At 42.1% G+C, this 27,705-nt stretch overlaps 1 protein-coding gene across 3 annotated transcripts; it reads right to left on the bottom strand.

The window, feature by feature from the left end:
• Positions 1-27,379, bottom strand: LOC124060964 (leucine-rich repeat-containing protein 24-like). 3 transcript variants are annotated; one of them, XM_046392412.1, is made up of 8 exons: positions 26,623-27,379; positions 21,390-21,571; positions 16,620-16,706; positions 15,153-15,344; positions 14,794-14,962; positions 9,090-9,352; positions 4,446-5,018; positions 1-669 (listed from the first exon to the last, which is right to left on the bottom strand). In XM_046392412.1, exons 2-8 carry the CDS (start codon positions 21,552-21,554, stop codon positions 256-258), a joined length of 1,863 nt encoding a protein of 620 aa, XP_046248368.1. In that variant the 5' UTR covers positions 21,555-21,571; positions 26,623-27,379; the 3' UTR covers positions 1-255. The 3 variants fall into 3 exon arrangements, with proteins under 3 accessions (XP_046248368.1, XP_046248367.1, XP_046248369.1); XM_046392411.1 differs by having other exon boundaries at positions 26,728-27,379; XM_046392413.1 differs by lacking the exons at positions 21,390-21,571; positions 26,623-27,379 and adding an exon at positions 17,816-18,199.
• Positions 27,380-27,705: the final 326 nt, after the last annotated feature.

The raw sequence follows: 27,705 nt of genomic DNA, 5'->3' as shown, positions 1-27,705 counted from the left end.
CACACATGACAATGAAAGGTTTCTGGTATGAAACTTGTACTGATAACTGCTGAGTTCTGGCAGGTATGTACCTTCTCCAGAGTAAATGAGTCTTGTAGAAAATAAATCGTTTCACAAACATGAGTATTTCTGTCAATTACTGGTAGATTCCAGTACTTGTACCTCGGCTTTTCAGAAAAGATGTGATGGGCTTTGCCATAAATCATTGTCTTACATACACAACCACTATGTGTGGTAGTGGTTTCTCTCACCCCTTCAGCAGTGAATCTCGTAGGCAATCTGAGAGTCCATAAACAGGCCTGTGTGATTAAGAAACATCCCTTCAGCCTCTGATGTGATCACAGGCTCGGCCTCCCCTCCCTCCCCTGCCATTCTTCTCATGGTCCGCATGTCACCTTCTAGCTGCTGCTGCTGCTGCTGTTTGTTGGGGATCAGAGCAGGACTCATGGTATGGCCAGGCCCTGAGGAGAGGGTGTGGCTGGAGGTGTCTGATGGAGCACGGCAACCCAGGTTAGTGGTGGAGACAGCTGTGGGTGGAGCAGGAGGCAGCACAGGCTTAGATCTGTTGAGGACGTACATCTCATGGCCGTGCTCATCGCGGTACTCCTCCAGCTGGGCGAAGGTGGTGGGGCCATCAGAGTAGTCATTCACATACAGGATGCTATCCTCCTGCAGGTTAAAACAGCAGGGTACAGCAATATACAACACAACAGAAAAATGAGAATTTTGAACATTTTATAGCCATACTGAATGGTACATATTTTCAGGGTTATCAGAAGAGGCAAGATGATAATGGAAGTGTTTCATAGATAACAGGTTTATGTATGTATATTAAGTAGCTTATTTCACTATTTGTCCATACATAAACTATTTCAACTTTTTTCTAAGCCTGCAAACACAGCTTACATAAATACTTGGACCTGTATATAGACACTGCACTGTATCTTGTCCATACACCAATCAGCCACAATATTAAAACCACTGACAAGTGAATAAAATAAAATAATCTGTTTACAGTGCAATATTCTACATGGAAACCTTGGGTTCTGGCAATCAGGATTGTTTCTTGGCACACACCAGTCACCTAAACATTTCAGACTGAATGTTGACTGAATGTTGAATTTAATGTTGTGGCTGATCAGTGTATATCATCCTAATTAAATTTTCATAACTACATCCTAATAAGTAGTTTATCTTACTTTTCCTTATTTGTCCTCGCTTTAGCTGTATGTCTGTGTGCACATCCTGTACACAATGATTTGATTTGTGTGTACAAATTGAAGTATAATTTATATGTTGATATCCAGCTTTATGTTCTTGTTCATTCATTCAAACATTAAAATTTGGCTCAAATGACCTCACTGTCTCATAGTTTACTGGAGTTAAAGTGAATTTAGTTACTTAATACAATTTGGCACCAACATATATGGGCTGGTGATCCAATATAGGCTTCCAAGGTCTTTAAAGCAAGGGCTCCTGGTGCAGCCTCCCTTGAAGACCTTTGCTGTCCTGGTTCCAGGTTATGGAGTAGCTTCCCTCTTAGGGTCAGATGTGTTTTTCCTCAAACTAACACAACTGATGAACCACAGCGAGTAAGACCCAAATGCACAACTCTGGAGGCAGACATAAAAGAACTCACAGTCTTTACTTTCTTGCAAGCGGTTCGGTACACAGGTAGGCAATAAGCAGAGGCAAACAAATCCGGGGTACAAATCAGAGGCAGAATCAAAAAGGCAAGCAGGACATAAAAAACAGGAAGACTAACACAAGGAATTGCTAGTATGAACAACACCATGGAACATTATGAACGGGCACAAGGAAAAGACAGAACAGGGTTTATTTAGGGGAGGTAACACAAGTGAAACCAAATGAAAACTAAACAAAACCACACTAAAACACAAGAGATGTATTTGTACCCCTCCTTCTAGAGACAGCACCTGATGACCCAGGAGGCCAGAGTGGAGACGGTAGAACTCTCGGATCCAGATCCAGAATGTTGCTGGCAGAGATGAAATGCCTCTCCCTGGGTCCAGAGCCCACCTGGCTTGTCTGGAGTTCAGACACTTGGCAGTTCAGATATATTCCAGGTCCTTATGGTATGTCCACACCAGGAAAGATTGTTTGGCTTGATGCCACCACACCTCCAAGCTCACCTGGACCACCAGCAACTCACAATTACCAAGTTTCTTATAAAATTGGTTTAGCATTTCTCTGAGAGCATCCATTCACTAAGGCCTTGAAAGTTAAAGTTAAGTTACTTATGGTGTACCTCAGGGTTCAGTATGAGGGCCAATACTTTTCACTCTCTACATGCTTCCATTAGGAAATATTATCCCGAAACACTCCATCAATTTTCCTTGTTTTGCTGATGATACACAGCTAAACTTGTCCATAAAACCAGATGACAGAGGAACCTTGGAGTTATTTTCGACCAGGACCTGTCTTTCAATTCCCATATAAATCACATCACTAGGACTGCCTTTGTTCAACTTCTCCCCTCCTTCTACACATTGGCTGTTCCATCTTTATCTGTTATACTGTGTGGTCTGGCCTTGGTGTCTCGCACTCTTCCTGTGTTTTTACAGATTTCTCCAGAGCTCCATCCACCAGCACTAACCTCCACATGCATCACCACCATCGTCCCTGCTCATCAACCAACCTGCTGCTCCATATTTCCCTGTTTGCAGCCCAGCCTGCCCACCAGGAGCTGCCTCCATCAGTTCTCCCCTGACTGAACATTCCCCATCTATCCCATATCTCATGTTGTTAACTGCTTTCCTGCCTGTACAACATCCATTGCACGTCTGCCCCGTCCAGGGTGAGGGATCCCTCCTCTGTTGCTCACCCTGAGGTTTCTCCTATTTTTTCCCTGTTAAAGGTTTTTCTGGGAGTTTTTCCTTAGTCGATGTGAGGGTCGAAGGGCAGAGGATGTGGCTATGATGTTATGTAAAGCCCTTTGAGACAAACTGCTTGTAAAAATGGGCTATACAAATCAAGTTGTCTTGTCCTTGAAGACAGCTGGAGCATTGGTTAGACCAAAAGGCATAACTAGAGTTAAAGTTTGGTAAAAACTTGAGCACCCTTCAACAGTTCAAAAGCAGATGCAATAAGAGGAGAGGGTACCTGTCCTTGACAATGATGTTATTAATCCACTTTAGTCAATGCAGAGGCGGACAGACTTGACCGCAAAGAAGAAGCCGGCTCCTGCTGGAGAGGAGGGGCGTATGATTCCTGCTGCAAAGGATGTGTGGATACTCCCGCATAGCTTCTCTCTTCTGGAGTGGAAAGCAAGTAGAGATGTCCTTTGGGAGGCAACATACCAGGGAGCAGGTCACTCCTGCAGTCATGAGGTCCATGAGGTGGAGGGGAATTTGCTCAGGCCTTGTTGGAGACCTCCCCCAGGTTCAAATAGCAGTCTGAAACATTAGAAAGGTCCAGAAAATCTGAGTCTGCCGAAACAGTGGCAGGAGGAGTGACAGGATGTTCCTCTGTCTGTCTGTCCTCCAAGGGCACAGATACATTAGGGGACATGGAGGAGAGAACAGAAGAACAGCAGGTTGACATACATCCCTCACCCCATGCCAGGACCTCACCCATGCACCAGTTCATATGTGGTATGTATTGAATCAACCAGAGGAGACCCACCAGTCCAGGAAGCTCTCATCAAATCCAGAACCCACCAGAACAGGGCGGGAGAGTATCGGAGAAGGGGATGTTACTTCATACGAATAAATGTCCTAACTGAGAGCAGTAGATGCACCAGCCCTCCCGGAGGCGTCATTCTTGTTCCTAAGTAAAGGGGGCTCTCCCCAGTTGCATGGGTTCCTCTGAGACTGCAGGGGGAGCCTACAAACTGGAGAATGGGGGAGTGGGACTTATAGGGGTTGGAAGACCCCATGCTGCTCCAAGAGATCATAAATACATTTAAAGGATTTTTCCTTGCCATGATTTGTTCTTATTCTTTTAAAATTCTTGCTTGTCTTTGTATTCAAATGCTCTCTTTGTTGTTTTTGTTGTTTGTTATTTTAACTGAAAAACTTTGTAACCTTGTTTTCAAAAGAATTTACCTACCTAGCCTGCAAGTCCAGCCATACGTGGACTGATATTCTTGCACCATTAGAAGTTACTGAAAGGGTCCATATAACTTATTGTGCTTTCATTTTTTTCTGTTTTTCATGATTTGATTTGATTTCTGATTTTTGTCAATCTCTCATAGTTATTACATCAGTTCCACAAGGAATGTTTATAGTTTATGCAAACTGTCACTAACCTGCTTTCATCTTTGCAATGTATCAAAAAACATTTGCTTGTTATATGTATCAATTTCTGTGCTGTTCCAAAATATATTTCCACTATTAAGTTCCTCTCAATTACCAGGTGAGACATTTTTATCACTAATTTTAAAATGTGCCATTTACTCTCATTCAAACAAAACTGACACACACCTTCTCGGCTCCATCAGCTTCCTTGTCTCGTTGTCGATGTCGGCTATAGATCATGGCCACCAGCAGCAGAGCAGTCAGAGCAAGCAGGGATATGCCCACAGCAATGGCAGTCTGAGTGGCAGCTCCCAGAGCGCTGAAGGCCATGCTGCCAAGAGCATACAGGGGCTCTCGGCTAACATCTGAGCCCAAAGCAGGAATATGACTCCTTAGCCGGGGCCATGCGGGGGAGTATGGTGAAGATACCTGGGACCACGAAGCCCAAATGGAGGACGAAGAGGAGGAGGAAGTGGATGAGTTGATGGCAAGTTGGAAGGTCACCCTGGCCACACCCCCTGCATTCCAGGCTTCACATTCATAGAAACCTGCATGAGCCACAGTCACATTACTGAGAAACAACATTCCACTGCCGGTGTCAGGGTCAAAGTGCTCTCCTTCCGTCTTCTGCTGACTGACTCTATCTGCCTCTGAGGGCTCCTCTGCTCTGCCCATTACACCTCCTCCAGCACCCAGCTCCTGAACCAGGCCCCTGGGAGAAAGCACCACTTTACCCTGGGACGCCTTCCTCCAGGTCACCTACAAAGACATTTAGTGTTTTATGACTCTTGATGAGAAGGTTGTTAACACATAAATAATCAACAGTCCATCATGATTCTACCGTATTTACTGATTAAATATTTACTCCTCTTTGGTAATTATAATAAACAAAACCGTAACATTTTTCAAAGCTAGAAGTTAACTGAAATTAAATTTAGATCTTCAAAAGGAACTGAAGGTATGTATACTGACTGATACCATGGAGTGATTACAGAATGGGCCCAAACTCAGAGCCCCAAGTGTTAGCGAGCCCTTAACTGGAATTAAATATTTTTAAAATCTGCTTTATCTCAACACCCATATGTCAGAAATGCTTACAATTCCTAGTCTCATGGTTGCAATGATAGTGTCATAATCTGGTGTATGCTGTCTGATGTGCCTAGAACAATATGTTGTGAAACAAAGCATATGATATCTTATTATCATTTCTTCACCTATAAGCATTAAGGTTCAAAACTTTTTTGATACCACTAGTTTAGGACAATACAATATCCACATTGGATTTGATTGGAACTTAGGTACCAGAGCTATTCAGAGAAATAAATAAAAAAAACAATAATTTATTACTAGCTAAAACTTTGAAAAATGTTGATCTAGATGTGCCCTATTTGGAAAGTGTCATGAGATAACTTTTGTAGCAATTTGGTGATATATATATCTATATATATATATAGATATATATATATAAATAGAATTGAACTGAATGATAAAGAAAATCTTTTTCAACTCAAGGATGTACAGATATTAATATTGTGTTGGTATGTGTTCAGTGACCTTTTCTGTACTGTATGCAGGTTGTTAATTAAAAAACTAGTATTGCATCAATGTTTAAAATACAGGTATTGCAACTACTGATTACTAAAAACAGGCTATCCAGTGCAATAGGAAATTATGCACAGCCACTGCATCATCCATAATGGTGCATCACAGAGTCCAAAAGTAGGTGCAGGGAAGTAGGGGGAAAAGGCAGCTCTCCGTGCACTGACAAGCAAGAGGAACAACGCATAACCGAATCACCCCACATCAATCTCTAGCAAAATGCTTAGAACAGATTGTAGCTGTCAATGCAGCAGTAACATTCACTCTTCTTCAGATCAGTTCTAAAACATACAGGGAGCCAGTAAAGGGAAGCAGGAAAAGGATAGGGTGTTCTCTCTTCCTGTTATTTGTTAAGAACATTTTGGATAAACTGACAGGATCCAGGAAAAAATGTGATCTAGAAGTACCACATAGTATACATACCACAGTACCAGAGGAAGAGTTTTCCCATAAATTGATGCTTGACATGAACAAGGCTGAGTACAGATAATTTAAAAATGGAGTAGTGTGTTCGAAAAGAAAGCAAGTTAAACTTTTTGCGTGGTGAGATCATGTTTGGACCTCCTACTGTGGTCCTACTTGACACTGACTACTGTTATTACCACTTGTCATATTTCTACATTATTATTACTTCTAATACTACTATCATTTTTATTATTGTTAATATCCTTTTTTTTTACCAATACTGTTGTTATTGCTTTCTCTCTCTTGCTCCCTCTCCCATAATCCAACTGATCAAGGCAGATGGCTGCCCACCTAATGTTGGGGGTCGGGCACTCAAAGGTTTCAGCCTTCTAAAAATGTGATTTTCCTTGCCACTGTCGCCAAGTGCTTGCTCATGGGGGTTTTGCTGGATCTCTCTGTACCAAAACTTAAATTAAAGCGTTTGGTCTTGACCTGCTCTGTTTGGAAGGTGTCATGAGAACTTTAGCTGTGATTTAGTGCTATATAAATAAATTTAATTTAATTGAATTTAAAACAAAGTGCAAAGGTGCAAAAGGCTCAAATAGATGCAGATTTGTATGTATTTGTATTTCTGCTTAATTTGTTAGCTGCATTCATGTGAGTTTAAAACATTCAACTTGAGTGAAAAGCAAAGAGCAGCTGTGCATAATGTTTGTGTGGGGTGAGCAGGGGGAGCATAGGGGCACAGCCACTTCTCAGCTGCTGAGAGCTGGTAAGCTCTGGGGGAGTAAAATTTCTGGGATTAAAGAATGGATTTATCATCAATTTTGCTTATCAACCTGTGGTAGTGAGTCAGGAACCTACCTTCTGTTGAGCGTTTTTGTATACTTGACTGCTGACTGGCGACTGGCAGACCAAATTAAATACCAATAAGAGATTTTGTTAGACAGTGTTCTACACCAACATCACCAACACTAAATACCTCTTGAAAAAATATTTTTTCTATTAGGTTGTCCTAGTACAGTTCCATACACAATGTCCTATGACAAGATCTACAATGCTTATGGCGGAAAAACACCTTACTCACAGACTTACTTTCATTTGTCAGCTTTTTGGTAATGGATCAGAACTGCTATGTTTTTTTTTTGTTGTTGTTTTTTTTTTAATTTTAAAAAGTTTTCAAAAATCATCATAAGTTAATAGATGATAAATGGTGAAATGACGGCATTAAATGAGGCGGCGAGCTGGTGTGGGATTGCTTATAGCCCCCCAGCTCAGGCGCCATGTGTTATAGCTCTCCCTGGTGAACAAGAGGGTCGTTTTCCTGCGCCTTCGGGTCAGGAATAGGTCTCTCACTGTAGTCTTGGCCTATGGGCCGAACAGCAGTGCAGAGTACACGGCTTTCTTGGAGTCCCTGGGAGGGGAGCTGGAAGGTGCTCCGACTGGGCTCCATAGTTCTACTGGGGGACTTCAATACCCTTGTGGGTGACAACAGTGACACCTGGAGGAGCGTGACTGGGAGAAACGGCCTCCCCGATCTGAACTCGAGCCATACTTTGTTGTTGGACTTCTGTGTTAGTTACGGTTTGTCCATAACAAACACCATGTTCATGCATACGGGTGTCCATAAGTGCACCTGGCACCAGGGCACCAGTTCAGACAGGCCATGGAGGAGGACTATTGGTCGGCCCCAAGGAAATTCTGGCAAACCGTCCGGCACCTCAGGAGGGGGAAGCAGTGCCCTACTAATACTGTTTACAGTGGAAGTGGGGAGCTGCTGACTTTGACTGGGGATATTGTCGGACAGTGGAAGGGTCTCCGCAATCCTGCTGATGCACCTTCTGTCATGGAAGCAGAGGCTGGGCCCAGAGCTTCATCCATTCATCACCCAAGCTGAAGTCACTGAGGCAGTTGGGAAGCTCCTCAGTGGCAGAGCACCGGGGGTGTGCTCCAACTATAGAGTCTATTCTAGGGTACTGGAGAGGAGAGTTCGGCCAATAGTCAAACCTCGGATTAAGGAGGAACAATGCGGTTTTCGCCCTGGCTGTGGAACACTGGACCAGCTCTATACCCTCTGCAAGGTGCTTGAGGGTTCATGGGAGTTTGCCCAACTGGTCCACATGTGTTTTGTGGACTTGGAGAAGGCATTCAACCGTGTTACACATGGCATCCTGTGAGAGGTGCTCCGGGAGTATGGGGTCCGGGGCCCTTTGCTAAGGGCTGTGCGGTCTCTGTACTCCCGTATTGCTGGCAGTAAGTCGGACCTGTTCCCAGTGCATGTTGGCCTCCAGCAGGGCTGCCCTTTGTCACCAGTCCTGTTCATTATTTTTATGGACAGGATTTCTAGGGGCCCGAAAGAACGAGATCTCAGAAACAAGTGGCTGAAATGAGCTTCCCCTGCAGGATGGCAGATAAGGTGAGGAGCTCTGTCAACCGTGAGGAGCTCGGATTAGAGCCGCTGCTCCACATCGAGAGGAACCAGTTGAGGTGGCTCGGGCATCTGTTTCGCATGCCTCCTGGATGTCTCCCTGGGGAGGTGTTTTGGGCATGTCCCACTGGGAGGAGGCCCTGAGGAAGACCCAGAACACGCTGGAGGGACTGTGTCACTTGGCTGGCCTGGGAACGCCTTGGGGTCCACCCGGGCTGGAGGAAGTGTCTGGGGAGAGGGGAAATCTGGACAACACTGCTCAAGCTGCTGTCCCCTTAACCCGTTTCTCGGATAAAGCAGAAGAAAATGGATGGATGGATGGATGGACTAAAGTTCTTTCATACAGTTCACAATCATATGGTGAGTGATCTTGACAATGACATGAAAACTATCCCTACCTGTGGCCGAGGGTAACCAGAGGCATGGCAGGACACCCTGAGGCTTTCTCCCAGGCGCACAGCTAACCTCCTGGGCTCCAACTGCACCAGGGGAGGGATACACACCAGGCTATTAAGGGGGACCTCCACAAGACTGAGATGGGAGAGACGGGGTGGCTCTGTGCAGACCAGCCGACGTTCTGCAGAGCTGAGCAGACGCTGGCCCTCCTCATCAATCCAGTTCCTCAGCCAATGGAGAGCACAGTCACAGCGCCATGGGTTGTCTGCAGCAGAGCAGAGAGCAAGTTAGGCTGGAACCCCTTAATGCTGAATTAGCTGAGGTCCTTGCTATTGGTTGTGGTATGAAGAAAATATTTCAGTGTCCTGAAAGATGATGTTTTCTAAGAAGTAAATAAGGTACAACCCATATTCCAAAATAGTTGGGTCACTGCATAAAATTTAAATAAAACATCATGTAATAATTGTAAAAAATGTCCTTCTTAACATAGATAATTATTATTATTATATTAGATGCTTCACAGAAAAAGGTTGAAAACCCACTGGCTGTGACCTTTCTGATTAGAGTTTGCATGTTCTCCTCATGTCTGCATGGGTTCCCTGTGGGTGCTTCATCTTTCACTCTAACTTGCATGTCGCAAGTTAGGTTGACTAGCAACTCTAAATTGCCTTCTGCAGATCCTACAGACGCTGTATGTGAGTGTGAATGGTTGTGCCTCTCTATGTGTCAGCCCTGTGATGCACTGGTGACCTATTCAGAGTGTACCACATGAATAAAGGTAATTGATGGATATTGATTATCTTATCTTTGTATTGTATACAATTCAATATAGGATGAAAATGATTTATGCAGTAGTAGAGGAGGATTATCAATGGTTTAGACTGATCTCCTGAAAACAAGGGAACTACGCTACTCACAAAAAGTTAGGGGTACTCGACTTTCAGGTGAAATTTATGGAAAATATAAAAAGTTCAAGCTACAGTGATATTATATCATGAAAGTAGGGGATTTAAGTCGAAGCACGCAATGGTAATTTCTTCATCTAAAACAATTTATTGAAACAAAACAACAAAAAATGTCAGTGTCTCAATAACTTGTCATGTGCCCTTGAGCAGCAGTTACAGCTTAATGATGATGTCTCAACTTATTGTCTGCTGAAGCATGGCATTCCACTCTTCTTGAAGGGCTGCCCTCAGGTCATTGGGGTGCAAGGTTACAACCCTCTACACCATATGTGTCAAACTCAAGGCCCGTGGGCCAAATGTGGCCCGCCACGTCATTTTATGTGGCCCGTGAGAGTTTAAAAAGTCTGAGTGTCTAAAAATAAATAGGTCAAAAGCGTGCTTTGACAAAAAAAAAAACTACATTTCCCACAATGCCTGTCGACTATGATACCCGCGAAGTGAGGGCTCACTGCCACTACACAGCAGTGTTTCCACATCAACGTCAACGAGTAGAATTGAGAAATAAATAACGATTCCAAAATGTCCAAGAAAAGAAAAGTTGATACAGATGGAAGAATGTTTCAAGAAAGATGGGAAGGCGAATACTTGTTTGTGCTTCAAGGAGAAAGACCGGTATGTCTTTTGTGTTACGAGGCGTTGGCGGTTGTCAAAGAGTACAATCTGCGGCGGCATTTTGACGCCAAACACGGAGCTAAGTACGCCAAAGCTAGCCTTCAAGAAAAGCAAACAAATTGCCCAAGAATTAAAAGGCAAACTGCGGTCGCAGCAGAGTTTGTTCTCGAAATCCACCGCCAAAAATAATGCAGCAGTGAAAGCTAGCTTTATTGTGGCTGAAGAAATCGCCCACGCTTCCAAGTCTTTTTCAGATGGAGCGTTTTTGAAGCAGTGCATGCTGAAGGTCTGTGAGCAGTTGTGTCCCGACCAGTTACAGACTTTTAAAGATGTCAGTTTATCAAGAAATACCATCGCGGAGCGAGTTAAGGAACTAGCAGAAAATCTTGCAATACAGCTGACCGATGAAACACGCAGCTACACAGCTTTTTCATTAGCTGTTGATGAAAGCACAGATAACACGGATACAGCACAGTTAGCAATTTTTATTAGAGGCGTGAAGTCGGATCTTTCTATCACTGAGGAGCTGTTGGATGTGGCTGCAATGCATGGGACCACGACGGGACAGGACATTTTTGATGCGGTGGAGAAATCTCTAACTAAAAATGCATTGCCCTGGGAGAACTTGGTGGGATTAACTACAGACGGTGCGCCGGCAATGTGTGGAGGAAAAGTGGGCTTGGTTGGGTTAATGAAGGGGAAAATGCAAAAAATGAACTGTCACGCCTCTGATAACGTATCACTGCATTATCCATCAAGAAGCTTTGTGTGGGAAGGTGCTGGGGATGGATGACAGGGGATGAAGATGAGCTCGGAGCACGGGGATGTGCCGTATCATACAGAAGTGCGGTGGCTGAGTAGAAGCAAAGTGCTTAAGCGATTTTTTGAGCTCAGGAAAGACATTGCTCTTTTTATGCAAAGTAAAGGAAAACCCTTTTCTGAACTGTCAGATCCAAAGTGGCTGTGTGACTTTGCTGTGTTGTGTGACATAACCGAGCATCTCGCCCAACTGAATCAGAAGCTGCAGGGACGCAAACAAGTGATTGCGCAGATGTCTGACACGATCACCGCCTTCCAGCGTAAACTGGACCTATGGATGTGCCATGTGAAACAGGACAATCTTGTCCACTTTCCTGTTTGTCAGAGCATGTCAGCCTCATTTCCCGAAACCTTTTCATGTGCTCAGTTGGCTACCAAACTGAGCCGGTTAAAGACTGAGTTTCATCGGCGCTTCTCTGACTTCAGAGCACAGCAGTCTGGCTTTGACATCTTTGCTAATCCTTTCACCATCGACGTGTACACTGCACCCCAACACCTTCAGATGGAGTTAATTGAGCTTCAAAGTGACAGTGGTCTGAGAGCAAAGTTCCAGGATGCTGCAATCCAGGACTTTTACCGTGTGGTTTAATGCCACAGCTTCGACTTCATGCTGCCCGTGTTCTGTCCATGTTTGGGAGCACCTATCTGTGCGAACAGATGTTTTCCATAATGAATCTGAACAAAAACCAGCACAGATCAGGTCTCACTGATGGCAACCTCCATGCTGTTCTACGGATTGCTTCAGCACAGGACTTAAAACCAGACATTGACACTCTGGCAGCAGGAAAACGGTGTCAGACATCTGGTCAGAAAACACACAGGTAAGCCTTTTTTTTTTTTTTTTTTTTTAAAAAAAACTTAATTAGAATATAATGTAATTCAACCAAGAAGAAGAATTAAACTATGTGTGCAATTTAACGATTGTGTTTGCATTTTGTTTTGTGTTTATTATTTTCAGAACATGATCAATGGATGGTGATCAATGGAGAGGAGATCCACTTGGTGTGTTCAAGAACAGGCAGCATCTCCTCATCAAAAACTAACCTAAAAACCTGACCAATAGTTGTGAACTGAATCAACCTTTATTTTGTAATAATTTTTAGTTGATTACATATTATTTATGTGTAGCTGCTGTTGCAATTATTTAGTGTTTACAGGTTTTATGTGTGTATGCAGACAAATTATTGTAATCAAACCATCAATTGGATGCAAGGCTGTATGCAGCCTTTTTTTGTAAAATGCTACATGTTATACATGTTCTAAGCATAATTGTTGATTTTACAGTAATTAAGCCCATTTTAACTTTGACAAAAACGTTTTGAACAAAGTTAATGTCATAATTTGTGTTTTATGTTATTTTTCTTTATTCACTTGGATAGTTTGATCCTCGTTTGATGGAGTTATGTGGGTTTCATAAGCTGACAAATTAAAAAGATTTGTTATAACAGCAACAAACAGACATAATTTTTTTTCTATGCAGCTGTGATGTGCTGTGACTTAAATAAGTAATAAATTCAAAGTTATTTGACATTAAGGAGTCGTTATGTTTGTTTTACATTGCATTTGATTACATTTAGTTACATTTATAAGTTACATCTGGCCCTTTGATGACAGCCATTATGCTGATGTGGCCCTTTGTGAAAATGAGTTTGACACCCCTGCTCTACACGATGACTCGGCTGATTCCATAGGTATATTACGCGATTCAGGCCTGAAGAAAGTGCAGGCCACAATTTTAGGTACCCCAGCCACCAGTAGCCATTCTCTGATGATGTGACTTTGATGAGCTGGGGAATTGTCATCCATGAAGATGAAATCAGGCCCGTGTTGCTCATGCGGAGGCACAGTGACTTAATTAATGATGTTATTCAGGTAGTATCGGCTTGTCACAGTACCATTCACAAGGTATAGGGCAGTTCACCAGCACCTCCAAAGGCTTGTCTGGTGACAACAGTGGCTGATGCATAGTGTTCTCCTTGACGTCTCCAACATCATTGGTGGCCATCATTTCTGCTCAGTGTGAATTGATTTTCATCAGAGAACAGCACTGAGGCCAATTGGTTCCTCGTCCAGCGCAATTGCTCCTTGGCCAATGCAAGACGATGATGCCTGTGCCTGGTGTTGTGGTCAGGTACCCTTGCAGACCTTGTAAGTGCCTCTCACCTCCCTTAAACGTGCCCAAAGTTGAGTGACATTCATCATCCGTTTCCGCAGGGCACTGTTCGCATTGAAGTGGCCATCAGCATGGGATGTGGCCAAAGGACGCCCACTTCTGTGCCTTTCTATGACTCTTCCAGTCTCTCTGTGTCTCTGTTGCAACCTGCTGATGACACTCTCTAAGCTCAGTGGCAACTTCCCTCTGAGAACATACCATTTGAAGTCTCGCAATGGCCAGGTACTGTTGATCAATAGCTAGGAGTCATCTTGGTCTCATGATGTCATAATGTAAACAACATAATGAAAAGGAAAGTTTAAATACAAATTGTCAATGAATGAGAACTTTTAGTGGTCGATTCATGCATTCAAACATAAGAGACAAAATGTAAAAAAAATGGCGTCGTCGCTGACGCAGAGAAAGCTGAACCCTGATGCAGAGTCAAAAATGCTGAGATGTGTGGCAGAGGTCCAAACAATAGTCTTTATTTATTTAAGCAAAACTCAAAAAGCACACACTTACTGTGGCATGGCATCAATGGAAAAAAACTGTGGAAAAGTTCATGGCGAGGCATGGCAAGACAAGACGTGACAAAATAATTCCTGGCATGAAACAAAAACAATCCAAATCCTGGCAAGGAAACCAAAAGACAATATAACTCTCTGACAAAGGTGAGTGGGAAGATAAGGACAAAATAGACAAGACAATGAGACACAGGTGACACACATTAGGAGGGAGAAAGCAATCAGGAAAACCAAAAGCAAAGCTACATGAAAACGGGACACACAGAGGAAGTGACACTTTCAAAATAAAACAGGACATGACAAAAACCTAGAACATAACACATGGAAACACAAGACACACATGAAACATGACACATGGACTCAAAACCAAAAGACAGAGAACCAGCACATGACACAAAATAGATCAAATTAAGTTCAATTAAGTTAAAGGTTATAGTGCATTTTAGGTGCATTCTGAAAGCATAATAAGGAAGAAAGTAAAATAAAGAGTAGGTCTGCCACAGTTGTTTTTAATTTGGAAAAAAAAAAAAATGTAAATACAAGCTGAGGGTCAATAGTCTCTAACCAAGTTTTCCTCAGGACAGTCCCCAATGATTTGACTTTAACATGTATATTAGTAATCCAGTCTTACCTGTGATGCGCAGCACCTGCAGGCTGACCAGAGGTCGCAGGGACACAGGGCCAATGGTATGAAGATTATTCCTGCTCAGGTCCAGCAGAGCCAAAGAAGTCAAACCAACTAGGGCCAGGTCTGCTAACATCTCTATATTGTTGTGCTGCAAATGGAGCTCCTGTAGACGCTAAGGTTACATGAAGGGAGAGCTACATTTCATCTATGGAGCTTCATGCAGGAATGAAATGAAATGAATGAAAACTGCTGTGCTGAGCAGTAAACTGAGAATACTTGCAGAACTCTGTACTGATTTTAATATTAAAATTTATAAAAGTGAAATGTAATGAACATCATAAATATGCTCTAACATGCCTTACCTGTAAGCCACGGAAGGTATAGTCCAGAAGGCTTGTGATGTCATTTCCTGCTAGGTACAGAATACGGAGATGTTCGAGTCCCTGAAACATGTCAGCTGTCAACAGGTGGATTCGGTTCCCATTCAGAGCCAGCTCCAACAACTGACCCTGATTCTGGAAAGAGCCAGGCTCCACTGCTGAGATGGTGTTGTTCTAAATTGAGAGGAACATGATAAGACTACCAAACAAAAATATTTGCTGCTGGTTATTGCTCAGGAACTACAACTTCTCCTGCTGATATTGCACTACATTAAGATCAACGCTTTAACTGCTTCGATGCTATGTCATCTGACATTGTTTCATCTTGACCCTGTCTTGTCTCATCTTGTCTTGTTTTCTATGGCTTATCTGAGTCCAGGTTGCGGGGGCAACAGTCTCAGCGGGGAAGCTCTGACTGTCCTCTCCCCGGCCACTTTCACCAGCTCATCTGTGGTGATACCAAGGCATTCCCTGGTCAGATGAGAGACGTAGTCTCTCCATCATGTCCTGGGTCTGCCCCGGGGCCCCCTTCCAGATGGACAGCTGCTCTACTCTGAGCTCCTCCTTGATGTCCAAGCTCCTCGCCCTATGTTTCATCTTGATAAGAATTTATTTTGCACCCATAGTGAAATATGAAGAGGGGCTCACCTGTATGTTTGTCCAACTAAGCTTCAAACACTGTAGATATGTGATTTTGACTTATTTTGTCTGTTTCCAACTCTTAGGGAAAAAGCCTTTTGTGTCTTTGAAGAGACCTATGTAAAGTCTGGTAAAATCTTCAAGTGATGTCACTTGAGACAGTGTTGGTTGGATCTGAAGACTACAAATTGAAAATGAAAAAAATGGAGGTGTAAACTTACAAAGAACCAGACCTCTGAACAGGCTTTTTATAGTAACTGTTATTTCCTTAAAATGGCAAATTTTTTTTAAAAAAATCTTTTGAATCAGAATATGTTATTGTAATATTTATAACTTTATTCTCTTAATAAAATCTGTATTAAATTTTTGTGATGGCAGCTGAATAAGAAAGGAAGAAAAATATTTTGAGAGCAGGAGATATCATAAACTCATAGGTCATCATAAACAACAATGAATTTTGAGATTTTAATAAAAAAAACCCACTGACATTATTAATATAAATATTATTACACCAACTTGCTGTAGCTGCTGTATAAAATGTTTGTCATGTCAGAAAGACTTCCTATCTCACACTTAAGTATTTTTGGGGTAGTAACTACATTTCAGTGTATCAGTACTGTGATGATTAGCCACTCAAATAAACATGAAATATACAATACATACAATATACAAATACATACAAGGTATAACTGGTGATATAAACAAAAACTTTGCACTACATAACAAAAGAACAAATTCCGGGTTCCAATTCAGAACCAGTTCTTCATTCCCAACCCCGTAGGTGTGTGCATGTATATCTGTATTTGTTACCTGCAGATATAAGTAGTGCAGGTCCTTTAGCAGAGTGAGGTCCTGTTGACGGATCTGACCAATCATGTTATCCTGGAGGAAGATGGTCTGGATAGAGAGAAAAGAAGATAAAGAAGGAGCAGGGAGTGAGTTTTGGTTCATACTAGTGTGTGAGAAGCCCCAGAGTGTCACGAATGGTCAGCGTCGCTGACGCAGAAATTTACTGAACCCCGATGCGGGGGGGGGGGAGGAATGCAGATCCTGGCATAGCATGGGGAGGGAAAAGCAGACGACTGACAATGGTGACTGGGAAGACAAGGACTAAATAGACAAGACAACGAGACACAGGTGACACACATCAGGAGGGAAAAAGCAATCAGGAAAACTAAAGCAAAGCTACATGAAAACAGGACACACAAGGGAAGAGACACTTTCAAAATAAAACAGGACATGACAAAAAACCTTGAACATAATACATGGAAGCACAAGACAAACATGGAACATGGCACATGGACAGAAATCAAAAGACAAAGCATAACCAAAAAACACCAGGCATGACACAGAGAGGTTTTGCCCATTGTGTGTTAACAACAAACACTCGCTCAATAACCGTGTCCACTTCAAGTTTCTCAGTGGTACTGAGAAATGTATATGTGTCCACAATAATAATCACTGCTGGTGCTGTGGAAAGTTGATTGTGAGGTGGAAAATGCGTTAAAAATTTATATTATTTCTCAGGGCTGGCAAAGGCTGGAGACATACGCCATATTGGATGACAATTCAGAGCACACCTTACTACTCCACTCCAAGGCCATGCCAGGTCTTCAAGATTGGCTTATGGACTGCACAACTTAAAACTTTTAAACTGCAGACTTTCCTGCCAGCCCAGGGGGGAATCCAATGGGTGACCTACTGGTCACAACCATATCCCCAACCTCTAGGCCATGGCTACACAAGATGCAGATGTTTCATGATGTGGTTGTCTCAAGGTCAAGGTCAAGATAAACCTTATTATTCCAGAAATAACATACACACACATACACACACATGCACTCTTAAACAACACCCTCTTACCAGCAAGTTAACATAAAGAGAGCCTTCACAGCACCAAAACTTTGTTTGGTAGAGCAGCAGAAATTCAGGCACCTGACGGGCCTGCCTATTTAACAGTTTAAGTACATCATCCCCTCTTGCGAACAGGTTCAGACCATACCCACCTAATAACACTCAGTAGAGCCAGTACATAGTGGGTCAGCTGAAACACCAGTCAAAACCCGCTTGATATGACCACTTCATGGTCTTACCTGGAAGAGCAAAAAGGACCTCAACAGCTTGTATGCAAAGCAGGTGCCACTTCTCTGCTCCGCATCCAGAACATGCCCCTCCTCCATGCATCCAAGGAGACTTTCCAAAACCCCAGAGCAAGTCATAGTCTATGCTGCAGAGATAATTTGGCTATAATGTCACAGATCCCTGGATTGAAGGTCCCTCATTTGAAAAACCCAGACCCAAGAACTGTCCACTTTAACCCTCTCCTGTGATGAGTATGGTACACATCATAAACTACACAAGGCCATCACCTCTTGCTCAACCCAAAACCTCAGCCTCTGACTTTACCTGCTTTTTTGACTTGGGTGGGAAAAGACACACAATGTGTTTTGTCCTCTTTTAAACACATTGCCTGTTCCTGTGGAATAACTAAATTATAAGTATCATTGGTTTAAGTGAATTCTGAGGATTCATATTATTGAAATAGCCTATTGTGCCTTGATTACAGTGATTTTTTTTGCTGTTGATACTTCTAGCTATATCTCTACTTTCAGTAATGTTAAGAGATGCTACTTCGATACCAAAGTCCTGGAGATCAGCTACAGATACCCTTGCCCCCATGTGGCTCCAAGTTGTGACACTGAGCAAGTAATCACCCTGACCATTAATTACCTCCATGCAGAGACAAGGTTCAGAATCAGAATCAGAATCAGAATTCCTTTATTTATCCCTGGAGGGAAATTCTTGAAAGTTGACAGTGCTGAAAGATGGGTTTCTGGGGGACAATTAGTCCTAGAGTCCTCAAAAGTAGATTGAGAGCCAGAGCCATTGGTTATCACGTTCCTCTACTATGGAACCATCTTCTGGTTTCGGTCCGGGAGGCGGACACCCTCTCTATATTTAAGAGTAGACTAAAAACTTACCTCTTTGATAAAGCTTATAGTTAGGGCTGGCCTAGTCTGGCCCCTAGTTATGCTGCTATAGGCTTAGACTACCGGGGGCCCTCCCATGACGCACTGAGCTCTTTCTTCCTCTCCCTCTCCTTCTGCACCCATTAATGCATATTACTAACTCAGCTTCCTATCGATCGTGATTGGATCTCCTGCTGCGGTCCTGCTGTCGTCCTGCTCGAAACCTACTGTGATTACTACTGTTTGGTCATAATCTGATTTAATTCTGTTACGACTCAGTACAGCTACTACCATTATTGTTACTACTATTGTTATCAAAATCAACATAATACCTTCTATCATTATCTACATTTCCGATACTTCTGGTATTATTACTGCTGCTATGCATCTCTGCTTGTGTGCTCCTTCTCTCACACCCCACCCCCTCCCCCTCTCTCCCTTGCTCTCTCTCTCTCTCTCTCTCTCTCTCCCTCTCTCTCAACCCAACTGGTCAAGGCAGACAGTCGCCCATCTTGAGCCGAGGCCTGCTCCAAGGTTTCTGCCTTATAAAAGGCAGTTTTTCCTCACCACTGTCGCCAAGTACTTGCTCAAGGGGAATGTTGGGCTCTCTGTATTACAGTTTAATTAAAGAGTTTGGTTTAGACCTGCTCTAATTGGAGTGTCATGAGATAACTTTTGTTGTGAATTGGCGCTATATAAATAAACTGAATTGAAATTGAATTGAAATTGTGTGGAGTCCTACCTCTGAACATAACATTACATGGGAGTTGCCATTAATATTTGTTCCATGAAACTGTATTAATTTATTCCAAACTGCTTATTCTGTTCCTTGTCATATTGCATTTTTGGATAGTACTGATATTTTTTTATAATTGTGACATGATACTGGTTGTATTAAGAGGTGGACTAAGGCAGATATGTTCCCGCTGAAGGCCCAGGTACCAAAGGCACGACCGGCCACTGCTGCCTATGATACAACAACCAAGTCGTTTCAGAGGATATCTGTGCTTTCTCAGCTCGCATGTTTCCATGGATCGTGGTTGTTGTGATCCTGCTTGAAACCTACTGCGATTACTACTGTTTAGTCATAATTTATTTTAATTCTCTTACTTTTCTGTACAACTACTACCATTATTATTGTTGCGACTATTGTTATCATAATCACCATAGTACCTTCTGTATACTTTATCATTATCTATAGCTCCAACACTTCTGGTATTATTGCTGTTGCTACGTCCCTCTGTTTGTGTGATCCTTCTCTCAACCCCCACCCCCCTCTTCCTCTCTCTCCCTCAACCCAACAGGTCAAGGCAGATGGCTTCTGCCTTCTAGAAGGCAGTTTTTCCTCACCACTGTTGCCAAGTACTTGCTCATGGGTTCTCTGTATTACAAAATTTAAGTATGGTCTAGACCTGCTCTAACTGGGAAGTGTCATGAGATAACTTTGATTGTGAATTGGCGCTATATAAATTAACTGAATTGAATATGAATCTAATCAAACACCAAGTTGCAAAAGTGGTTATTAAAGACACAGGTGAGCAGCAACATCATTCTAGCTCTGAGTCTTTTCAGTATATATTCAGTGTACATATTGGTAATCAGCAAGGCTGCACTGAGTGTCAGAGAAGGCAAACAAAAGAATCCCCAAGATGGCTGATCTGCCTCAAACAATGTTACCCATGGATAAGCTAGCCTTCTGTTCCGCAGCACATTGATTGAGAGACTGCTTTCGACTTAGATCAAAAGAAGCATGAAACGCTAGGGCATATTACTCAAATGCATGACAGTCACAGCTATACCTTCTTCAGTCTTGACACAGACACCATTTTCATAGCTTTGACATAGCTTTGAAGTTCTTAGCTAGGAAAAGCAAGTCATTTGAATTGTTCTCAGATCAGGGGGCCAAATTTAATCAGAATCAAAATCAGAATCAGAATTTCTTTATTTATCCCCGAAGGGAAATTCTTTTTCGTACAGACATTGCAGGAGGTGACCTGGAACTTCAAGAGGTGTTTACAGCCCTTAAACAGGCCCATCAGGCTAAGCTCACAGCACAGCAGATCCACTGGTGATACAACCCGGAAACAAATCCCCAAATATCTATTGCTTATTGTTTTCAAATATTTACATGTTGTACTTGTGTTGTTGTTATTTGTTTTTTCTCTTTTCTGTCTTCATTTTGTCACAGTTAGGCTCCCATGTGCATACCACATAAAGTCATTGCTGCTTTTATGTACTAGACTGTGACTATATCTTTAAAAACTTCAGATAAAAAAAAACAAAACAAAACCAAAAAAAAAAAAAAACAGAACAAAAAATGACATAAGATTCATCAGTCAAAGGTGCTATACAATTTGATAAAACCAATAGTTTTTTGACGTCAAGAACATAAGCAGTTTACATTTTTTTCATATGAGCGCAGTGGGTTTGTATTCACAACACAAGTGACTAGCACGGAAATAATGGGGAAGTTGCCCCATTCCCACATGGTCAAAGTTTAAAAAATGTTGGTCAACTGTATGTCATTGCTTCTAATTCTGGTTTTAGGCAAGATTGATGTGACATCTGTAGTAATGCTAGTAAATGTCTTCTTTCAATACAATGACCCTACCTGTGTGGATGGAGGAACGTGTTTGGGAATGTCCCTCAAGCTAGTGGAGCCACATTCCACTGTAAGGCTGTAGCAGCGACAGCTCACAGGACAGGAAGGAGACGCTTGACTAGGAGTGTGGAGGCACAGGAGGAGCATGAAGAGAACTTTCAGCAACGCAGCCATCACACCAACAGATGGGACTAAGGATGTGGAAAGAAAAGAAGTCAAAGATGATTAACATGCCGCATTAACAACTGAGTCCAACTTGTTGACTGATTGAGGCCAAAGAACAAGAAGATTAGCCAATCCAAAGAAAAAGACTTTACATGTAATCATGGAAGCAGGTGTTAGTATCAACTCCTGCAAAAGTCTGACAGCTACATATTGTGTGATTTTTATTTTGACAACTCAGTTCATGCACAGAAAACATATGTTGGCAAACAGCAAATGCAGGTCACCTCCGAAGCCTTGCACCATACAATTACACCTCAGAACAGTAAATAATATTTATAACAGCAGGACTGCTCAGTATCCCAAAGACCACATTGTGAAGCTGTGGTAATTCGCCTTGTGCTTGCTTAAGTTTAACACCAACATGGGTCTCTATTCCTCTAGGGTCTGTGGATTCATGATGATGATTCATGAGTCTTCATGATGTTGTCTGCTGTGCACACCACACTGAGTGTAGATGTCCTGCAGATGCAGCAGCAAGTTACCAATGATTTTTCTGCGGTTCTCACTATCTTGTTCAGTTTGTGTCTCTTCTGCTGTGCTGTTACCCCCCAGGAACTTGGTGCTGTGAACCCTCTCTGAACCCCCTGATAGACAGTGGAAGATAGCACTGGTGGTCGATCGATCTCCTAAAGTCAGTTACCATCTCTTTGGTCTTAATGGTGTTGAGGGTAAGGATGTGCGTTGTGTTGACATTGCACGTCAACCAGCTTTCTGAGGGTTAATCATGGGAGAAGACCCTCTTCACGCTGTCTGCAGTCAACTGCAGTGTTTGGCTGATAGGAGGCAGTGACTGCCTTTGTGCTGTTCTATTGTCTATGACCTCAAACTGGGAGAGAAAGGTGTTGAGGTTATGTGGTAGCGAGGGGTCACTGTTCATTGCCCATACCGTAAGCTTGTAGCCTGTGGCAGACTGGAATCCCTGCCATGAGCACTATGTGTCATTGGGTTATCCAAGGCTTTTCGGTGGGACACAGCTTGACAGTTTTTTTTAACTTAGTGCATTTATTTATAAATCCCAGCACAGTTTCTGCATATTCCTCAAGGTCTATGGTCCCCAGATGTTGTTTCCTGTTGGTGATATTAGGAAACACTGCAAATATTTTCATTCTAATGCAGATGCCACCAATTATTTTTACAAACGAAACCAGATGAAGCCAATAATCTAACCAAATTTAAAAACCTGGATGACTTGCAATTTCTTAAAACATCTTAGAAACACAGTTTCTTTATTGTTTCAAGTCCTGACTTCTTTCACCCACACAACATTGCAAAAATTAGGCACTTCCTGTCTCAGAAAGATGCAGAAAAATTAGTCCATGTGCTGATTACTTCCAGGCTGGACTATTGCAATTCCCTATTATCAGGCTTGCCCAAAAAGTCTTTAAAGACCCTCCAGCTCTCTAGGAATGCGACTGCACACATACTGACAAAATTTTGTATTAGAGATCATATTTCTTCTATATTGGCTTCTTTATACTGGCTGCCAATAAAATTCTGAATAGAATTTAAAATTCTTCTCCTCACATACAAAACCCTTAATGGTCAATTACATAGTACCATATTATTCAACTAAACTCTATGCTGCCAGTATAAGACCAGAACCTTTAGTTGTCAAGTTCCTTTCTTTCTGGAACCATCTTCTGTCCATCTTTGGTTCAGGGAGGCAGATACCTCTTTACATTTAATAGAATTAAAAATTTCCTTTTTGATAAAGCTTATAGTTGGGGTGGCCCAGACTAGGCCCTAGTTGTGCTGCTATAGGCCATGATGCACTGAACCTCTCTCTCCTCCTCTAATTCTCCTGCTGTACATGTTCATGTTCCATTGCATGTCTCTGTACTAAAAACTAAATTAAAAAGTTGGTCTAGACCTGCTCTTATTGGATAGTGTCATGAGATAACTGTTATTGTGATTTTTCACTACGTAAATAGATTTAATTAAACAGAACTGAATTAAAATCTTAATATAGCTGAATATTCTGTGCAGTCCACTTCGCAGGGCATCATGATCAGAGTGTGCCCTGAAGGTGCTCACACATGATGATGGTAAAACCACTCTGTACTGGGTGTCTCGTTTTCCTATGGGGAGAGTCGCTGAGTGCTGTGCTCAAAGTTCAGATTATTTCAGTTTTGACCTTAGTTGATCTTTTAGAGCACAACCAATGAGACAACAGCAGAGGCTGATGAAACTAGAAGCAACACATTAAGTATTCAGTCTTATATCTGAAAATTGTAAATTCTGATTACAGTAAACCCCATCTGTTATCAAACTATAACACAAGGAAACTGTCTCTCTGTGTCCTCCATATATCTTAAGAACCATTCATCTGATCTACTGGGAACAGAATGACATGTAGAATTTGTTGCAAATTGGACGTGTGATGCATTCAATATTAATAAACTTTGAATAACCAATTGTAGAGTGCTGTGTACAGCAGGGGGGTTAGGGGTTGGATGCCTTGACTCAACTTAGTGAGTGAAATACACACAAGATCAGACAGCAGACAAACAGTTGGAAAAAAGTAATTTTACATGGTGTGTTCTCAAAAGAGAAAAGCAGAACGCGAAAACAAAGCCAGGAGACAGCAGTGGGCAATCCCCCAGTTGAACATGGAAAAGTGGCAAGAGTATCGGTGTAAGAGACTAAGCAGCATGAAATAAATCCATGTCTTAACCATTTTAAATTTTCAATCAATTACTTGTACTAGGACTATGTGTCAGCAATCCTTTTGAATTTGAGGTTCAGTATTTTTATGAGCATCTGACAAATAGTATTTCTCAGAGGACGAAACCAGCCACTCATCAAAAGATGAACTAATTTCAATTCTCATCCTTAAGCATATTCACCAACAACTGGGCAATAGTGGAAGAAACACCATCCACACTAAACGAAGCAGGCCTGGACTACAATTCAGCATTAAGGGAAAATCACATATGACCGCTGCACTAGACACTGCACTATAAGAGCAGGTGAACAAAAAATGGCAGACCTTCCAAGGATTATACCTTTTTACTCTCCATTTATAGGTTTTGGAGTTAACTATTTCAGGCCAGTTGTGGGGGGCCAGTTTAACATGTCTGATGAGCAGAGTTTTTCACCCAAAAATGACAATCTCACTGGAGACTGATGCATTAAACTGTAAGGCTATTCTATAGGGGGCCCCCAGTTGTCTCCGCACCCCCACCTAAATCAACTAACCTTGAAGAAAGAAGAAAGAAAGAAAGTGACATATTTTGTCATTGGAGGGAACTCACTCCAACGAAATTCGTGCTCTGCATTTAACCCACCCAAGTGACGTGCACACACACAACAAACCCGGGGCAGTGGGCAACCGCGTGCAGCGCCCGGGGAGCAGTGGGGGTTAGGTACCTTGCTCAAGGGTACCTCAGCCATGGACACCGGTACGGGGAATCAAACCAGCGACCCACCGGTTACGGGTCCGATACCCTAACTGCTGATCCACGAACAAAGGAATCTTCTGTGAGACTGGACAGAGTCTGAATGTATTGAACACCCTATTAAGTAAACTGAATCAAGTCTGAACCCCCATGGCTGGGTTACTCCCCTTTCAGGTACACTACAGTATACGTGAATGTGAACATGTTGTTCGCATTATCTGAAGAGTGCTCAACTCCATTTTGCCTTAGCAAGCACTAAACAATGATACACTTCATACAGTTGTCAGTGAAGTGGCAACCATATTAAAATGTGTAGCTCATTACTAAACTGTTTGAGGTATGGTAAGTATATCTCAAGACAAAGTAACAGACAGACCTGAGACCAAACTTTGCCTATTAAAGTCAAACTCAAAGGTCTAATTGATGCTGATGCTGCATGTTTGTAAATGCTAAACTTACCTCTAACCCCAAGAAAATGTGTCTCCCTGCCATTAACAGCTAAAGGCCAGAATGTAAGATCTATGTATCCATGGGTTTGCCTTTGTGTTTATTTTAGTGTAATACACTTTTTTTTTTTTACACTGGGGACACTTGTTTATAATGGGAATCATTTATACAGGAAGGGTAATTCAGTTAAGTGTGTTGTTTGCCAGGTGAGGCACACAGTTTTTGACCATAGTCAGGGTGTCTGTAAGTAGCATAGTGATGGTAGTTAAGCTACCCATAATTGATGATATTCTAACCAGATGCAATCAACTTTGTTAACATCTGTGAGCAATAAATGAAGCAGTAAAATGCTAAGGTAAACGTCTAGATATTGTAACTGGTTTGAGCACCTGTGGCATGAGTCTGTTAAGTTCACCAACATGTAGCAACTCAGTGACTTTTTGGAGAGCCACTATATTAACTCTATGGCATTTGGGATTGTGTGCTCCTTCTGGTCATGATTTCAGGCATTTACTTAAGAAATTTTCTCCTCTGCAGGATTTCCCATTGATTTATTTGTAAAGGCACGCCATAACATCACCATTGTTCGCCAGGTCACGAACAAGCCTCCTCCACTTGTAGTTCATTATCCCTGAATCACAGGTTAAAAAATTAGAAATGTTTTTGTTTTGGGGGATTTTACGAAACATCCTGCTGACAGGGAAAGTCAACAGAGCAAACAGAAGGAGAGAAACAATTAATTTCAGGGTGAGGACTAAGCAGAATTTAAATAAATACCATATAGACACACATATGAATACACTAACAGTGTCTCTCTGTGGGAAACACTGATATATTTTTACAGTTTATATTTCGACATTCATTTACAGTTTCTTCAAGTCAGTCCTGGTTAAGGCCCTGTAAAGGCTAGGTGCAGCCCTTTAAGTATAAGTTAAAAACAGTGATTTCCATTTACTTACATGGACATACAGTACAGTACATACAATACATACATTTCATTTCATTATGAAATGCAGTTACTGTAGTCAAAGTGTATACAATCTTGAAAGCTGAAGCAGTTGAATATCCAGTGGTGCCATAGGCCGTGACGCCCCAACTGACTGAGCCCACAACACACAATGACAATAATAAAAAATTTGATCCCTGCACTGTACATGCTCATCAGTACTTACATGACCTCTCTGTAGAAAAAACCCCCAGAACAATAACGTTCCATTTGTTTCTGTACAAATTGGTCAGGATAAATAATTCCAATACGTTTTACTGTTGTTTCATACCACGCTGAGGAAGGATGGAGAAGACTCCGAATGATGTCTGCTTGACACGACGCCTTATTATTCTCTCTTACTTGTACGATCCTGATTATTCTTTTTTTTATTTTCGGTGTTGAAGATTAAGCTCTATGCATTCAAAAGCAACTGTGCGCTGAGCACCGTCGGCCCGTTGCATCCAGTGAACCAGTGAACCGATGGACACAGAAGAGGACCGAGCGACCAGCAGCCAAAGATCAGGTGGAACGTCAAACAACGGCAGGCGTGACGATAGATTCCGCAGCGTTATATGTAACCCGATGTGTTCCAGTTGTTCACTGACAGATCTCTCTCTCTCTCACTGAATTCCTTCAACAAATTAGCCTATCCCACGCTGGTGCTCCTAATGCTCCTAATAACCACATTCAAGCCTACTGTGTTCCGCCGGTCGCGAGAAAAACACTTCCGCCCGAACCATTCAGAATAAAAGCGAGATGACAAATAAATAAATAAATAAATTCATCCATTTCCTATACCAATTTATCCATCAGGGTCGTGGGGGATGGAAATTATCCCCTCTGATAATAGGCGAGAAGGTTGAAGGGGAGGGTTACACACTTGGACCGGTCGCCAGTCAATCGGAGAACCTACACACACAAAAACAGACACACACCTATATAGAGTAGCCAGTTAACCTAATGTGCATAGACATGGAGGCAGCTATACTGTAACACTGACAAAATACATTTTAAAATGGAGCTTGTGTTAATTTTGTAAAAAATAAAAGAAAAAGAAAAAAAGAACTGGTAGCTAGCTATAATGTCTGTTATTTTTTCATTTCACATATAATTTTGTTCAGTGCAATACAATACAGTGCGATTTTTGTTAAGCCCCATCACCCACCCCTCCTCCACAACACATCAACAATATTTCTCTTTCTCCCTCGCAAATATCTGAAAAAGGAATATATCAAATACAAACCTCAGTTGTACCTCTAGTGAAGTT

The sequence above is a fragment of the Scatophagus argus genome, chromosome 6 (assembly GCF_020382885.2).
Source record: "Scatophagus argus isolate fScaArg1 chromosome 6, fScaArg1.pri, whole genome shotgun sequence".
In the NCBI taxonomy this organism is placed as follows: domain Eukaryota; kingdom Metazoa; phylum Chordata; class Actinopteri; family Scatophagidae; genus Scatophagus; species Scatophagus argus.
The sequence above is the reverse complement of the archived record's forward strand: the minus strand, read 5'-3'. Positions and strand labels throughout refer to the sequence as shown.

Bases quoted from the DNA above. Each gene is read 5' to 3' on its own strand.
- LOC124060964 (XM_046392412.1), bottom strand. From the start codon at position 21,554: ATGGCTGCGTTGCTGAAAGTTCTCTTCATGCTCCTCCTGTGCCTCCAC. The intron at 14,963-15,152 runs GTAAGGCATGTT...ATGTAACCTTAG, and splicing joins ATACCTTCCGTGGCTTACAG to CGTCTACAGGAGCTCCATTT. The intron at 9,353-14,793 runs GTAAGACTGGAT...GCTCTGCTGCAG, and splicing joins GCAGGTGCTGCGCATCACAG to ACAACCCATGGCGCTGTGAC.